Source organism: Salmo salar, chromosome ssa07 (assembly GCF_905237065.1).
Source record: "Salmo salar chromosome ssa07, Ssal_v3.1, whole genome shotgun sequence".
Taxonomy (NCBI): Eukaryota; Metazoa; Chordata; class Actinopteri; order Salmoniformes; family Salmonidae; genus Salmo; species Salmo salar.
The window spans coordinates 44,319,780-44,337,609 of record NC_059448.1 but is presented as its reverse complement, the minus strand read 5'-3'; the positions used below and the strand labels follow the sequence as shown (position 1 = coordinate 44,337,609).

At 47.3% G+C, this 17,830-nt stretch overlaps 1 protein-coding gene across 1 annotated transcript in view; it reads right to left on the bottom strand.

Annotated features, from left to right (window-relative positions):
• Positions 1–17,830, bottom strand: part of LOC106609337 (CUGBP Elav-like family member 2) — a 189,266-nt gene that overhangs the window by 119,811 nt on the left and 51,625 nt on the right. The window contains exon 2 of the mRNA XM_045722032.1: positions 13,343–13,378. Coding sequence (XP_045577988.1) covers positions 13,343–13,378 — 36 coding nt within the window. The remainder of the gene's footprint in view (positions 1–13,342; positions 13,379–17,830) is intronic.

Sequence of the window (17,830 nt, the reverse complement as noted above, 5' to 3'; positions counted from 1 at the left end):
AGAGCCTGTCCTACTCACAGGAGACGGAGACAGAAGACTCAGGAAGCAGCTGATAAAAAAAGTCATCCTTCTGTTTATTATGATTTATGCATGTTTCACTGAGCCAGGAACAACAAAAAAGAGAAGCCTACAGCTTCATTAATGTCTCAATGTGTGTGCGTGTGTGTGCCTGCATGCAATGAGGATAGAGGTTTTTAAAGTTATGGATTGTCTGGGAGCTTCATTAGAATGTTTGCAATACAGTGCAAAATAATATATGTCCTTTACAACACCTGCAAGGGACCAAAACAACACTTTGAATAAACAAGTATATTCATAGTTAAGATGCAGTACACAGCTCAGCTTCAAACTCCAAGCCCTAATTGCTGAATTTAGTCCATCTGTTGGTTTTTCATTGCAAATCTGAGGGTCATATTCACTATCCTACTTCTTACTCAGTTCTACATTTTAAATGTATTCTATCCATATTCCATCACAGGCCCTGATGCCATCCTAAACCTTAAATCTGGATATTTCCTGCTGTAAGTGCCAATCTCCTTCTGTAAATCTCGTCTGCTGCTCTAGGATCAGTCCTGGAGGGGCCGTGAACATCTGGTCATGTCTGAGAGAGGGGTGAGAGGCCAGCACACATACAGACCTGAGGAAATGACAAATGACAATCTTGGATCAATTCTCATTTGCTGCGGATTTTAGCATGATTGCATGCCGCCCTAACACCCTAACTAACCCAATCATATTTCTCATTTTTGCTCTTTTTCCTCACCTCTCATGCGCACACACACACACACACACACACACACACACACACACACACACACACACACACACACACACACACACACACACACACACACACAGTAGTGTGACATCATTGTAACTTCAGGCCACTGCACAAATATACAGTAGCTGTCACGGTCTTGTCTTCCTATGGTGTTTACAGTTGAATGAAATGACCTACTTATGGATCTCTCTCTCTCTTTTCTCTCTCTCTCTCTCTCTCTCTTTCTCTCTCTCTCCCACTCACTCCCTTTCTCTCCCTCTTACCCTCTCTTTCCCTCTTCCTCTTTCTAACTCAGTCTGACAGTGAAAGGTCAATGCCCATTGGCTGCATGGGGGGCACTATCTGATGTAAGAGCGTTGTCATGGTAACGCATGACAGGCGGTGTACTCTCCTAGCCAGACTCAGGGAGGGCAGGGACCTTTGTACTAACCATGCCAAACCAGAGCCAGTCCTTGACTAAGACCAAGCCTGGGCCAAGCCATGACCACTACACACACTGAACGAGCCAAGAGAGAGATTAGCAACCAAAAAGTCTTAGCAGTAAGTTCTTTGGCAACGTTATTGTACCTTTAACAGTTGTGACAATAAAGTTTGAGTTTGAATGTGTGTGGGAGAGTGGCAGAGGAGTAGAAGGGGAGGTGGGGGGTAAATGATGTCTGAGAGTCACCATTGTGCTGAGCTTGGCTTCCTATTCATAAAAGAGGGATGACCAAAGTCTGCAGGCACTTCTTTTCCTTTTTCTCCCGCTCTATCTGTATCTCTTCAGGCCTCACTCGGACTGAGTAGAGAACAACACTCCTCCTCACCCCCCTTTCTCATCCCGAACTCCCCTCACATCCCCTTAAGCATTCTGCCCGTATTCATCCATTCAAGAAATCCTCTCATCCTCCTCTCCCCCTGTCTCTCTCTTCCTTTCTCTCAGTCTTTCCCCCTCTGTTTCCTAGCAAGAAAAATACAACAATAATAAATCATTTCGATTTTTTCCCCAAAGAAAGAAAAAACTTGACTTGGCAGTTTGACTGTAAGACAGGAGAAGGCAATAAAACTTGCATTAGATCCAAGATTCTGCAATCAGGCCGGGGTATGAAGAATTCATCTTATCTTCCCCATGCACGCAGCGGAGGACAAGAGAACCCATTATGGGATGTTTTCATCCGTTGTGGCGTCTCAAGTCTTACGTCGGAACAGATAACAGAGCTTTTGTCGCCCTGACAACGTCCTTATGGGTTAGTAAACAAACAGCTGTGTGGTTCAGACGAACCGAGAAGGACAGTGGGGTCAGAGAGACAATCTACAATGAAAGGAGGGATGGATGGATGGATGGATGGATGGATGAAGGACCCACGGGAGAGATAAACCGCTCTTCCTCTCTTCTCCCGACTCCAAAGCCAAGGACATCCATATGCCGCAGACAAAGGAATGGATTAAAAAGAAAGAGGCAGAGAACGGAGCAATCAACAAGGCTAATCAACACCTCTTTAATACCGAGAACCATGGGTAATAATAATATCTTCCCTAAGGTCAACTAGGACTTAAAGCCCTGGTATATAGGCCTACACAAGAAAAGTATAGGAAGGAAAAATACACAAGGACACCCAGCCATACACTTTACCCACAAACACTACCCACAAACACTACCCACAAACACTACCCCCCCCCCCACACAGGCAGGTGTCTGTGGTTGTGCATTGGAAAGCAGGAGAAAGCAGGGCTGTTCCATTTACAAGCATTAGCACATAGAAATGAATTTGTCACCTTCCATTAAGGGAAAAGCAGCCCTCGTGGCTTGTCAATTATCTCTTAACAGTGGAGAAAACACACAACAGGACGCCTGCCCCGAGTTTCAGAGTGTTTGTGTGAATAAATAGTGTGTCTGTGTGTGTGTGTGTGTGTGTGTGTGTGTGTGAATGTAAGAGGTTGTGCGTGTGTGTTTGTGCATGTGTGTGTGTGTCGGTGTGTATATCTGTGTATGCCTGAGTGCATCAGTGTGTGAGTGTGACTATGTTCGACAAAAGGCTCGTTACTAGTAAATTCCTTCTTTAATTCTGAGATTAAGTTTTGCGATATAGTTGCCCTTGGTCCGTTTATAGTAATGTGCTAGAGAGAGAGAGATAGTAGCATTGTGTTTAGATTCTGCCGTCTGTCTTCAAACTCTCTCTCTCTCTCCTCCCTCACTCTGTCTCCCTCCTCCCTCACTCTGTCTCCCTCCTCCCTCACTCTGTCTCGCTCCTCCCTCACTGTCTCCCTCCTCCCTCCCTCACTCTCTCTCTCCTCCCTCACTCCCTCTCTCTCCTCCCTCCTCCCTCACTCCCTCTCTCTCTCCTCCTCCCTCTCTCTCTCTCTCTCTCTCTCTCTCTCCTCCCTCACTCTCTCTCTCTCTCTCCTCCCTCACTCTCTCTCTCTCTCTCCTCCCTCACTCTCTCTCTCTCTCTCTCTCCTCCCTCTGTCTCGCGGAACATTTGCACATTACTACAATGATAATGGATATCAGCTATGTTCCACAAATGTATTTTGGGAAGAACAACAAAAAAAGAATCTCACGTCGCTCTCTCTGTGTGAAGTAGCAGACAGGCACATTCTCTGTGCCGGGTCTAGAGAGAGAGAGAAAAACGTGGTGGATTATACCATGAGGACAGAATGTTCCCCAAAGTACAAATGTATGACTGTAAAGTTTCTATAACGATGTACAGTAGGATGGTGTTGATGTCAACATTGCTGTAATGTAACAGCGTGTACAGCTGTAATGTTCAGGTGCAGTAGTTAACATGCAGTTTAAGAGGGTTGGCGTAAACGTTAAAGTGTATAACCTTAATGTTGCCGTAATGTTACGGTGTAGTGACGGTGTTCCTGTAACGTTGTGTGAGTGTTGGGAATTTGTTGCCATAACGTTCTGGTGTTGTGACGGTGTTCCTGTAACGTTGTGTGAGTGTTGTGAATGTGTTGCCATAACGTTCTGGTGTTGTGACGGTGTTCCTGTAACGCTGTGTGAGTGTTGTGAATGTGTTGCCATAACGTTCTGGTGTTGTGACAGTGTTCCTGTAACGTTGTGTGAGTGTTGTGAATGTGTTGCCATAACGTTCTGGTGTTGTGACGGTGTTCCTGTAACGCTGTGTGAGTGTTGTGAATGTGTTGCAGTAACGTTCCAGTGGTTGTGATGATGTTGCCGTGTAGTGAGACTCTCTAATTGGCTCACCTGTCTCTCAGCCATCTGGAGCTCTGCTAAAAACTCCACACCCAGCTTCCCTCACAACATCACACACACACACACACACACACACACACACACACACACACACACACACACACACACACACACACACACACACACACACACACACACACACACACACACACACAGAGTGTACAAAACAAAAAGACTTAAAGCCACCAATCAGTGCAGATGAAGGAGAGGAGACAGGTTATAGAAGGATTTTAAAGCCTTGAGACAATTGAGACATGGATTGTGTGTGTGTGCCATACAGAGGGTAAATGGGCAAGACAAAATATTTAAGTGCCTTTGAACGGGGTATGGTAGTAGGTGCCAGGAGCACCAATTTGAGTGTGTCAAGAACTGTAACGCTACTGGGTTTTTCACGCTCAACAGTTTCCTGTGTATATCAAGAATGGTCCACCACCCAAAGGACATCCAGCCAACTTGACACAACTGTGGGAAGCCTTGGAGTGAACATGGGCCAGCATCCCTGTGGAACGCTTTCGACACCTTGTAGAGTCCATGCCCCAATGAACTGTTCTGAGGGCAAAATGGGGTTCAACTCAATATTAGGAAGGTGTTCTTAATGTTTTGTACATACACACACAAACAGAAGGAGAGCAAATCTGATACACACACTGTATACTGAAGATCTACTGTATACTGAAGAACTAGTGTATACCGAAGAACTAGTGTATACCGAAGAACTAGTGTATACCGAAGATCTACTGTATACTGAAGATCTACTGTATACCGAAGAACTAGTGTATACCGAAGAACTAGTGTATACCGAAGAACTAGTGTATACCGAAGATCTACTGTATACCGAAGAACTAGTGTATACCGAAGATCTACTGTATACTGAAGAACTAGTGTATACCGAAGAACTAGTGTATACCGAAGAACTAGTGTATACTGAAGAACTAGTGTATACTGAAGAACTAGTGTATACTGAAGAACTAGTGTATTCTGAAGAACTAGTGTATACTGAAGAACTAGTGTATACTGAAGAACTAGTGTATTCTGAAGAACTAGTGTATTCTGAAGAACTAGTGTATTCTGAAGAACTAGTGTATACTGAAGAACTAGTGTATACTGAAGAACTAGTGTATACTGAAGAACTAGTGTATTCTGAAGAACTAGTGTATTCTGAAGAACTAGTGTATTCTGAAGAACTAGTGTATACTGAAGAACTAGTGTATACTGAAGAACTAGTGTATTCTGAAGAACTAGTGTATTCTGAAGAACTAGTGTATTCTGAAGAACTAGTGTATTCTGAAGAACTAGTGTATTCTGAAGAACTAGTGTATTCTGAAGAACTAGTGTATTCTGAAGAACTATAGTGTATTCTGAAGAACTAGTGTATACTGAAGAACTAGTGTATACTGAAGAACTAGTGGATCCAGAAAATGATATAGTACACTTACAATGTATCCACCAGACAGCTCAGTTAGGGCCAGAGGCCAAACAGAGAGGCTTACAGTATTTGGACTTAAATAGACCCCCACCACCATCTCTCCCTCTCTACCCCCCTCCCTCCCTCAGTCTCTCTCTCTCTCCCTCTCTACCCCCCTCCCTCCCTCAGTCTCTCTCTCTCTCCCTCTCTACCCCCCTCCCTCCCTCCGTCTCTCCCACCCTCCCTCCCTCCCGCCCTCTGTCCGTCCGTCCGTCCGTCCGTCCCTCCCTCCCTCCCTCAGTCCCTCCCTCCGTCTCTCCCACCCACCCTCCCTCCGTCCCTCCGTCCGTCCCTCCCTCCCTCAGTCTCTCCCACCCTCCCTCCCTCCCTCCCTCCCTCAGTCCCTCCCTCCGTCTCTCCCATCCTCCCTCCCTCCGTCCGTCCGTCCCTCCGTCCGTCCCTCCCTCCCTCCCTCCCTCCCTCCCTCCCTCAGTCAGTCAGTCTCTCCCACCCTCCGTCTCAACCACCCACCCTCCCTCCGTCCCTCCCTCCGTCCGTCCCTCCCACCCTCCCTCCCTCCCTCAGTCCCTCCCTCCGTCTCTCCCACCCTCCCTCCCTCCGTCCCTCCCTCCCTCCGTCCCTCCCTCCCTCAGTCAGTCAGTCTCTCCCACCCTCAGTCTCTCCCACCCTGCCTCCCTCCCTCAGTCTCTCCCTCCGTCCCTCCGTTCCTCCCTCAGTCTCTCCCTCCCTCCCCTCCCTCCCTCCCTCCCTCCCTCCCTCCCTCCCACAGTCTCTCCCACCCTCCCTCCCTCCCTCAGTCTCTCCCACCCTCCCTCCCTCAGTCTCTCCCTCCCTCCCTCCGTCCCTCCCTCCGTCCCTCAGTCTCTCCCACACTCAGTCTCTCCCACCCTCAGTCTCTCCCACCCTCCCTCCCTCCCTCCGTCTCTCCCACCCTCCCTCCCTCCCTCCCTCAGTCTCTCCCACCCTCAGTCTCTCCCACCCTCCCTCCCTCCCTCCCTCAGTCTCTCCTTCAGTCTCTCCCACCCTCCCTCCATTCCTCCCTCTCTCTCCGACAGCATTGGCACAGACATCCATCTTGTCCTCCCCTCACAGAGAGCATCAGCTGGAAGGAAAACATTCCTCTGGGCCAGGGAGGGTGAGCAGGGGGACCGGGGGCTGGGACAGCCTGTCAAACCTGCTCTCATGTCTAGACTGGTTCATCAGCCCAATATGAGGAGGGAGGGTGGGATGGCAAGATAAGGGGGGATGAGTGTGTGTGTGTGTGTGTGTGTGTGGGGGGGGGGGGGGGGTGGGAGGGTGTACTGTATAACTGACGACAGCTGGGGGCATTGACTACCCACTGTGCACCACTATGCTAGAACCTCTAACCTCTCAGACCCTCCTTACCGTGGTTTAGGCTTCCATGTATATCATGGATGATTAGGTAACTGATAAATGCATTCTCACATAGGTTTCTAATTGGCTGATTATGTATTGACATTCCTCCACAGACGAAGTGTATAGCAAATGTGTCTGTCTGTGTCTGTCGTCTGTCTGTTGGCATCTTGGTATAAAGAGAAGGTATGGATGTCTACCTGTCTGACTGTGTGGTGTGTGTGTGTGTGAATCAGTTCTCAGTACCCATTGTGTTCCAGGTCACTGATCTGAATCTGGTCTGACTATCACCTCTCACTGGCCTTACACACACACACAACAACACAACAACACACACACACACACACACACACACACACACACACACACACACACACACACACACACACACACACACACACACACACACCTTACTGGTGTGCAGGGCATTTGTTTTTCCAAGGATCGGTTTTATCCAACATACCTCTGTCCTGTTTGCACTGTAATGACATCCTGTCTCTACAGTGTGTGTGTGTGTGTGTGTGTGTGTGTGTGTGTGTGTGTGTGTGTGTGAGTGTGTGTGAAGATTGATGGACCTGTCTGTGCAGTGTACACCTTGTCTCTCTATCTGTGTGTCTACTAAAGAGACGGAACGTTCCAGAGGGAGAGAGAAAGAAAGAGGGAGAGAGAGAGAGAGACACAGAGAGACAGAGCTAGGCTCCCAACTGAATTTAACGTGTCTATTCTTCCTCCTCTTCATCTCTCTCTCTCTCCCTCCATCTCTCTGCCCCTCCCTGTTGTTGGTCTCTTCATAATTCATGTGTTTGGATGAAAAATGGATGAACACAGAACATGCCACCAGAAAAGCCTTCTGCAATTAAAACCCAATGAGAATTGAACCCCACACACAATAACAGGTGCAGACACTGCCCTGGTGTAAACGCTAAGTGGATGTGACCCTAGGTCTGCTGACTAGCGTTTCCCCCCCTACATCTCAGCTCTACAGTCACCAGCACACCTAATACACTACCATCTTTACATGGCTCGTGTGTGTGTGTGTGTGTGTGTGTGTGTGTGTGTGTGTGTGTGTGTGTGTGTGTGTGTGTGTGTGTGTGTGTGTGTGTGTGTGTGTGTGTGTGTGTGTGTGTTTGGGGGGGGTAGTTGGGATGATAGTTGGGATGTGTGTGACGAGAGGGTTTAAAGCGTCAGAGTGAGTGCTGTGTGTGTGTTCCTGAATTTTGTGAAGCTGGCTGTTGTGAAGGCTTCCATCTGCTGCCAATCACCAGGGAACACATGAGAGACCCAGCAAAGAGCCTTAAACACTGACAACCACACGACTCTACTGTAGAAAGAGAGAGTCTTGTCCCGTTGACAATTTGGATTCGCATTTTGATTTATTTTTATATTGTAAATATCCAAAATAAGCTTTGGCAATATGTACATTGTTACGTCATGCCAATAAAGCAAATTGAATTGAGTGAGGGAGCAAGAGAGGGAGAGTGAGAGAAAGAGAGAGATAGGGAGCGAGAGGAGATAAAGATAGGGAGCGAGAGGAGATAAAGAGAGAGAGAGAGAGAGACAGAGAGAGAGAGACAGACAGAGAGAGAGAGACAGACAGAGAGACAGACAGACAGAGAGAGAGAGAGACAGAGAGAGAGAGAGACAGAGAGAGAGAGAGAGAGAGAGAGAGAGACAGAGAGAGAGAGCGAGAGAGAGAGAACTGGTGTAGGCTGCTAGCTTTCTTCTTCCAGCATTTGAGTTGTTATCTCAGGGATCTGACAATACTGTGTACGTATGAACCCCAGTCATCCTCAATGCTGCCAACACACACACACACACACACACACACACACACACACACACACACACACACACACACACACACACACACTCCTGTCTCATTTACAGCACTCCCCAGTGAGTCCATCTGCATAGCCATGCCAGGCGCTGGCTGCACTGCCATCTAGTGAGACTGCCCCTCTTATGAATATTCAGTGGCGCCGAGGCTGGGGCCGCGGTGCCCAGCGGTATGGTTAACGCTGTTGCCACGGTGAGATGCCCGTTGCTGCGCGGTGGCTGTAGAGACAATAACAGACGCAGCGCACTGAGACGGGGCATTGTGTGGGCCCCCGGTAATTATACACTCTACTGTGTGTGTGTGTGTGTGTCTCTCTCTCTCTGTGTGTGTGTCACTCTTTATGCTGCTCTACTCATAATTACAGAGCATAATTTAAGGCCTGGAGCTATACAGTAAAATACCTGGACTAACACAAGCTGCTAGGAGAGAGGGACAACTACCTGTACTACCCTACTGGACCACCACGACAATACAAAACATCACAGTGTGTGTGTGTGTGTGTGTGTGTGTCAGGACGAGGTAGGTTGTGTGTAGTAGTGTTCAGTAGCCTCTACTAACTAACAGCTGATCCCTCTTATTGTCCATAATCACCTCACAGAGCTGTCATTATCCCAGAGATAATAATAATACCATCACCCCCTCTTTTTATTTCCCCCATGTTCTATCAACCCCCCCTCTTTTTATTTCCCCCATGTTCTATCAACCCCCCCTCTTTTTATTTCCCCCATGTTCTATCAACCCCCCCTCTTTTTATTTCCCCCATGTTCTATCAACCCCCCCTCTTTTTATTTCCCCATGTTCTATCAACCCCCCCTCTTTTATTTCCCCCATGTTCTATCAACCCCCCTCTTTTTATTTCCCCATGTACTATCAACCCCCCCTCTTTTTATTTCCCCATGTTCTATCAACCCCCCCTCTTTTTATTTCCCCCATGTTCTATCAACCCCCCTCTTTTTATTTCCCCATGTTCTATCAACCCCCCCTCTTTTATTTCCCCCATGTTCTATCAAACCCCCCCTCTTTTTATTTCCCCCATGTTCTATCAACCCCCCTCTTTTTATTTCCCCCATGTTCTATCAACCCCCCTCTTTTTATTTCCCCATGTTCTATCAACCCCCCCTCTTTTATTTCCCCATGTTCTATCAACCCCCCCTCTTTTTATTTCCCCCACGTTCTATCAACCCCCCCTCTTTTTATTTCCCCCATGTTCTATCAACCCCCCTCTTTTTATTTTCCCCATGTTCTATCAACCCCTCCTCTTTTTATTTCCCCATGTTCTATCAACCCCCCCTCTTTTTATTTCCCCATGTTCTATCAACCCCCCCTCTTTTTATTTCCCCCATGTTCTATCAACCCCCCTCTTTTTATTTCCCCCATGTTCTATCAACCCCTCCTCTTTTTATTTCCCCATGTTCTATCAACCCCTCCTCTTTTTATTTCCCCATGTTCTATCAACCCCCCTCTTTTTATTTCCCCATGTTCTATCAACCCCCCCTCTTTTATTTCCCCCATGTTCTATCAACCCCCCTCTTTTATTTCCCCATGTTCTATCAAACCCCCCCTCTTTTTATTTCCCCATGTTCTATCAACCCCCCCTCTTTTTATTTCCCCATGTTCTATCAACCCCCCCCTCTTTTTATTTCCCCCATGTTCTATCAACCCCCCCTCTTTTTATTTCCCCCATGTTCTATCAACCCCTCCTCTTTTTATTTCCCCCATGTTCTATCAACCCCCCCTCTTTTTATTTCCCCATGTTCTATCAACCCCCCCTCTTTTATTTCCCCATGTTCTATCAACCCCTCCTCTTTTAATTTCCCCATGTTCTATCAACCCCCCTCTTTTTATTTCCCCCATGTTCTATCAACCCCCCCCTCTTTTTATTTCCCCATGTTCTATCAACCCCCCTCTTTTTATTTCCCCATGTTCTATCAAACCCCCCTCTTTTTATTTCCCCATGTTCTATCAACCCCCACTTTTTATTTCCCCATGTTCTATCAACCCCCCCTCTTTTATTTCCCCCATGTTCTATCAACCCCCCCTCTTTTATTTCCCCCATGTTCTATCAACCCCTCCTCTTTTTATTTCCCCATGTTCTATCAACCCCCCTCTTTTTATTTCCCCCATGTTCTATCAACCCCCCCTCTTTTTATTTCCCCCATGTTCTATCAACCCCTCCTCTTTTTATTTCCCCCATGTTCTATCAACCCCTCCTCTTTTTATTTCCCCCATGTTCTATCAACCCCCCCTCTTTTATTTCCCCATGTTCTATCAACCCCCCCTCTTTTTCTTTCCCCATGTTCTATCAACCCCTCCTCTTTTTATTTCCCCCATGTTCTATCAACCCTAACCCCATGTTCTATCAACCCCCCCTCTTTTTATTTCCCCCATGTTCTATCAACCCCCCCTCTTTTTATTTCCCCCATGTTCTATCAACCCCCCCTCTTTTATTTCCCCCATGTTCTATCAATCCCCCCTCTTTTATTTCCCCCATGTTCTATCAACCCCCCCTCTTTTTATTTCCCCCATGTTCTATCAACCCCCCCTCTTTTTATTTCCCCATGTTCTATCAACCCCCCTCTTTTATTTCCCCCATGTTCTATCAACCCCCCTCTTTTTATCTCCCCCATGTTCTATCAACCCCCCCTCTTTTTATTACCCCCATGTTCTATCAACCCCACCTCGTTTTATTTCCCCCATGTTCTATCAACCCCACCTCTTTTTATTTCCCCCATGTTCTATCAACCCCCCTCAACCCTCTCTACCTCCCCACCTCCTAATATCCCCTCATTTATCCCTATCCTCCCTTGTTCCTCCCCTCCCTTCATCCCCCTCTTTCTCTACCTCCCAACACCCCTCCCCGTCTCTCACACCTTGTTCTGAGTCTCAGTCCCGCTGCAGAATGTCTGCTGAATAACGAGCCCAGTGTCAATCAAACCACCAGAGAACACTTCGTTAGGGGAGCAAAACACACAGGATAAAATCATACACCAAGCTGTCTTTGTGTGTGTGTCTTTGTGTGTGTGTGTGTGTGTGTTGGGAGGAGGAAGGTAGAGGGTGTGAAGGTAGAGGAAGTAAACACACATTCCGGAACGACACAGCTGTGTGGCGGATTACTGTAGATAACAGTGTTTGTGTGTGTGTGTGTGTGTGTGTCCCCCACAGCCTTATTGTCCTCAAACAGAGAGGAAAACAAAACCAAAGTATTCTTCCCTAATTATTTACAACCTAAATCTTTCCCTTTCTCCTTCAGTCTCTCTCGGTCTCTCTCTCTCCCTCAGCTTCTCTCTCGTGCCGGATGCCTTTCTCCTTCAGTCTCTCTCGGTCTCTCTCTCTCCCTCAGCTTCTCTCTCGTGCCGGATGCCTTTCTCCTTCAGTCTCTCTCGGTCTCTCTCTCTCCCTCAGCTTCTCTCTCGTGCCGGATGCCTTTCTCCTTCAGTCTCTCTCGGTCTCTCTCTCTCCCTCAGCTTCTCTCTCGTGCCGGATGCCTTTCTCCTTCAGTCTCTCTCGGTCTCTCTCTCTCCCTCAGCTTCTCTCTCGTGCCGGATGCCTTTCTCCTTCAGTCTCTCTCGGTCTCTCTCTCTCCCTCAGCTTCTCTCTCGTGCCGGATGCCTTTCTCCTTCAGTCTCTCTCGGTCTCTCTCTCTCCCTCAGCTTCTCTCTCGTGCCGGATGCCTTTCTCCTTCAGTCTCTCTCGGTCTCTCTCTCTCCCTCAGCTTCTCTCTCGTGCCGGATGCCTTTTGAAGTCAGTCTCGCTCTGCTTCATTAGCAGATAATCTGCATATGCATGTCATTTGCTGTCCCTTGGTCCCTGCTCGTCCCTGGGTAAATACAACACCATTAACCCTCTATCACATGTACACAGAATCTCCTACAATGGCCAAGGCCCCTTTAACTGCGTCTGACAGATAAATGATTAGTGTGTTTTGTAATATGTATTCTGTGCACCTACAGACTTTCTCCGTACAAGGTCTAGTGGTGTGTGTGTGTGTGTGTGAGAGAAAACAGGCCTAAGTGTCCTTGAAAAGGCTGAAGGCTGATCAGTCAGAGAGACTGTGGTACAGTCTTTCTCTCGTTCTCTCCATCTTCCTCTCTCCATCCTTCTTTTCTTTGGTGTGTTCAGAGGGGAGAGAGGCTTTCATGGCAGAATGGGCCTATCCTCCCTGCTAACTCAATCCCAAATGAGGAATAGGTGTGTCTATTTTAAGACGGGCCCTTTATTTAAACCCATCTCTTCCTCCCTCTCCTTGGTTGTGTCGTTCTGTCGCCATGGGGTTGGGTTTAATGACCCTGCACGGCCATAGATCTGAGCCTCGTCACATCTCCCACCTGCTCTCTCACGTCTCTCCTTTCAGCTCCCTCTCTCTGTTATCTCTCCCTCTATACACCCCCAATTTACCCTCTGTCCCTGTATATCTGTCTCTTTATCCTCCTTCCCTCCATCTCTACAGTCTTTTTCTCTCCCTCTGTTCCTGTTGTGTCTCTTGTTTCCTTATCTTTCTGGTCGTCTTCCGCGCCTGTTCTCTCAGGCTTACAGACACCAGCTCAGAGATGGTAAACAATCTGCTGGGGCCACACTAGCTAGTCTAGTAGTTGTGGGCTGGGAGATGAGAGCTGTGTGCTGGTGGTACAGTACTGATGCTACCCCATCACACACATAAAGCTGATCAAAGACGAGAACAGAGGAAAGAAGAATGAAAAGAGGACATTTTAAACGGGTCCTTACCTCTGTATGGGTCCAGAGAGGTCACTGGCCTCCTGCCTGTTAGAGGAGATAGAGAGAGAGAGAGAGAGATGGGATGAGTTCAGTTAAAAGGCACCGGTATGAAATGCATGTGTGTGTTTGTGTGAGGTGTACATTACTTGTGTGTATAGGTGTGTGTCCATAAATGCTTTTAGTTCACTGCGGCAATAAACGTCTCCACGGATAAAAGACGTGAAATAAATCAAGCTCAGTAATCCTGGACTCAGGGGAACACCACACACATACAATCATCTCTCCACACACACACACTGGTCTCATTTTGTCCCAAGCAATCTGAGTGAACAGAGGGGCCCGTCTCTATTTCCTGTTCCAAAGGGTCTCCTTCCTTTCTATCCCTCTGTTCTTCCTACTGCGTGGAAATAAATTGGTCCCTGGGCCCTGCCAGTGGAGACTCAACTCTCCTGTTTGTGTGTCCACACAATTGTGCGCGCACACACACACACACACACACTTCCTCTCTTCTAGAGCAGGAAGCTGCAGCCTATTAGTGTGCTTTGTGTCTCATAGATAAATAAAATAATAAAGCATTAGCTATTCCCTTATTAATAATGTGTGTGTGTGTGTGTGTGTGTGTGTGTGTGTGTGTGTGTGTGTGTGTGTGTGTTTTATGATGAAATGTGGGGAAAACACAAAAACGGCTGTCCGCTCCCCGGCACAGTGGCCAATCGCCAGTCTTTCTGCATTTTTCATTTCAAAGGGTTCCGTTTTGTCCGTTTCATCTCAGACCATGATGCTAACTAACCCACCCATTATTCAACTACCCACATACACACAGGCATGTACACACACACACACACAGACGAGAAGATATACATATACATTGAGTGTATAAAACATTAGGAACACCTGCTCTTTCCATGACAGACTGACCAGGTGAATCCAGGTGAACAATATGATCCCTTATTGATGTCACCTGTTAAATCCCCTTCAGTCAGTGTAGATGAAGGAGAGGAGACAGGTTAAAGTATATTAACTTTTTAAGCCTTGAGACAGTTGATACATGGATTGTGTGTGTGTGCCATTCAGAGGGTGAACGGGTAAGATACAATACTGAAGTGGCTTTGAACAGGGTTTGGTAGTAGATGCCAGGAGCACCGGTTTGTGTCAAGATTTGCAACGTTGCTGGGTTTTTTCACACTCAACACTTTCCTGTGTGTATCAAGAATGATCCTCCGGGGGTACAGGGGAGTAATTCACTATTAGGAAGGTGTTCAGTGGACATAACTCACTCAGCCATACACACTTGCAAGCAGATGCAAATTAAGACTCTCCCCACACACACAGATATGCAAAGATGTATTGCCACCCCCATATCATTCTGTTGTCCACTACACCATGTGTACACCGTCAACTATGAAGGGAACATCTTCAACTATGAAGGACACACACACACACACACACACACACACACACACACACACACACACACACACACACACACACACACACACACACACACACACACACACACACACACACACACACACACACAGTACGCACACAGCACCGTTGGTAGGAGCGTTGGGCCAGTAACCGAAAGGTTGCTGGATCGAATCCCTGAGCTGACAAGGTAAAAATCTGTTGTCCTGCCCCTGAGCAAGGCAGTTAACCCACTGTTCCCCGGGCGCCGATGACGTGGATGTCGATTAAGGAAGCCCCCTGCACCTCTGATTCAGAAGGGTTGGGTTAAATGCAGAAGACATGGATGTTGATTAAGGAAGCCCCCTGCACCTCTCTGATTCAGAAGGGTTGGGTTAAATGCAGAAGACATGGATGTTGATTAAGGAAGCCCCCTGCACCTCTCTGATTCAGAAGGGTTGGGTTAAATGCAGAAGACATGGATGTTGATTAAGGAAGCCCCCTGCACCTCTCTGATTCAGAAGGGTTGGGTTAAATGCAGAAGACATGGATGTTGATTAAGGAAGCCCCCTGCACCTCTCTGATTCAGAAGGGTTGGGTTAAATGCAGAAGACATGGATGTTGATTAAGGAAGCCCCCTGCACCTCTCTGATTCAGAAGGGTTGGGTTAAATGCAGAAGACATGGATGTTGATTAAGGAAGCCCCCTGCACCTCTCTGATTCAGAAGGGTTGGGTTAAATGCAGAAGACATGGATGTTGATTAAGGAAGCCCCCTGCACCTCTCTGATTCAGAAGGGTTGGGTTAAATGCAGAAGACATGGATGTTGATTAAGGAAGCCCCCTGCACCTCTCTGATTCAGAAGGGTTGGGTTAAATGCAGAAGACATGGATGTTGATTAAGGAAGCCCCCTGCACCTCTCTGATTCAGAAGGGTTGGGTTAAATGCAGAAGACATGGATGTTGATTAAGGAAGCCCCCTGCACCTCTCTGATTCAGAAGGGTTGGGTTAAATGCAGAAGACATGGATGTTGATTAAGGAAGCCCCCTGCACCTCTGATTCAGAAGGGTTGGGTTAAATGCAGAAGACATGGATGTTGATTAAGGAAGCCCCCTGCACCTCTCTGATTCAGAAGGGTTGGGTTAAATGCAGAAGACATGGATGTTGATTAAGGAAGCCCCCTGCACCTCTCTGATTCAGAAGGGTTGGGTTAAATGCAGAAGACATGGATGTTGATTAAGGAAGCCCCCTGCACCTCTCTGATTCAGAAGGGTTGGGTTAAATGCAGAAGACATGGATGTTGATTAAGGAAGCCCCCTGCACCTCTCTGATTCAGAAGGGTTGGGTTAAATGCAGAAGACATGGATGTTGATTAAGGAAGCCCCCTGCACCTCTCTGATTCAGAAGGGTTGGGTTAAATGCAGAAGACATGGATGTTGATTAAGGAAGCCCCCTGCACCTCTCTGATTCAGAAGGGTTGGGTTAAATGCAGAAGACATGGATGTTGATTAAGGAAGCCCCCTGCACCTCTCTGATTCAGAAGGGTTGGGTTAAATGCAGAAGACATGGATGTTGATTAAGGAAGCCCCCTGCACCTCTCTGATTCAGAAGGGTTGGGTTAAATGCAGAAGACATGGATGTTGATTAAGGAAGCCCCCTGCACCTCTCTGATTCAGAAGGGTTGGGTTAAATGCAGAAGACATGGATGTTGATTAAGGAAGCCCCCTGCACCTCTCTGATTCAGAAGGGTTGGGTTAAATGCAGAAGACATGGATGTTGATTAAGGAAGCCCCCTGCACCTCTCTGATTCAGAAGGGTTGGGTTAAATGCAGAAGACATGGATGTTGATTAAGGAAGCCCCCTGCACCTCTCTGATTCAGAAGGGTTGGGTTAAATGCAGAAGACATGGATGTTGATTAAGGAAGCCCCCTGCACCTCTCTGATTCAGAAGGGTTGGGTTAAATGCAGAAGACATGGATGTTGATTAAGGAAGCCCCCTGCACCTCTCTGATTCAGAAGGGTTGGGTTAAATGCAGAAGACATGGATGTTGATTAAGGAAGCCCCCTGCACCTCTCTGATTCAGAAGGGTTGGGTTAAATGCAGAAGACATGGATGTTGATTAAGGAAGCCCCCTGCACCTCTCTGATTCAGAAGGGTTGGGTTAAATGCAGAAGACATGGATGTTGATTAAGGAAGCCCCCTGCACCTCTCTGATTCAGAAGGGTTGGGTTAAATGCAGAAGACATGGATGTTGATTAAGGAAGCCCCCTGCACCTCTCTGATTCAGAAGGGTTGGGTTAAATGCAGAAGACATGGATGTTGATTAAGGAAGCCCCCTGCACCTCTCTGATTCAGAAGGGTTGGGTTAAATGCAGAAGACATGGATGTTGATTAAGGAAGCCCCCTGCACCTCTCTGATTCAGAAGGGTTGGGTTAAATGCAGAAGACATGGATGTTGATTAAGGAAGCCCCTGCACCTCTCTGATTCAGAAGGGTTGGGTTAAATGCAGAAGACATGGATGTTGATTAAGGAAGCCCCCTGCACCTCTCTGATTCAGAAGGGTTGGGTTAAATGCAGAAGACATGGATGTTGATTAAGGAAGCCCCCTGCACCTCTCTGATTCAGAAGGGTTGGGTTAAATGCAGAAGACATGGATGTTGATTAAGGAAGCCCCCTGCACCTCTCTGATTCAGAAGGGTTGGGTTAAATGCAGAAGACATGGATGTTGATTAAGGAAGCCCCCTGCACCTCTCTGATTCAGAAGGGTTGGGTTAAATGCAGAAGACATGGATGTTGATTAAGGAAGCCCTCTGCACCTCTCTGATTCAGAAGGGTTGGGTTAAATGCAGAAGACATGGATGTTGATTAAGGAAGCCCCCTGCACCTCTCTGATTCAGAAGGGTTGGGTTAAATGCAGAAGACATGGATGTTGATTAAGGAAGCCCCCTGCACCTCTGATTCAGAAGGGTTGGGTTAAATGCAGAAGACATATTTCAGTTGAATGCATTCAGTTGTACAACTGACTAGGTTTCCCCCTTTCCCTGGTACCCTGCCAACAATGCATCAATACGTAAAAAAATATACACATT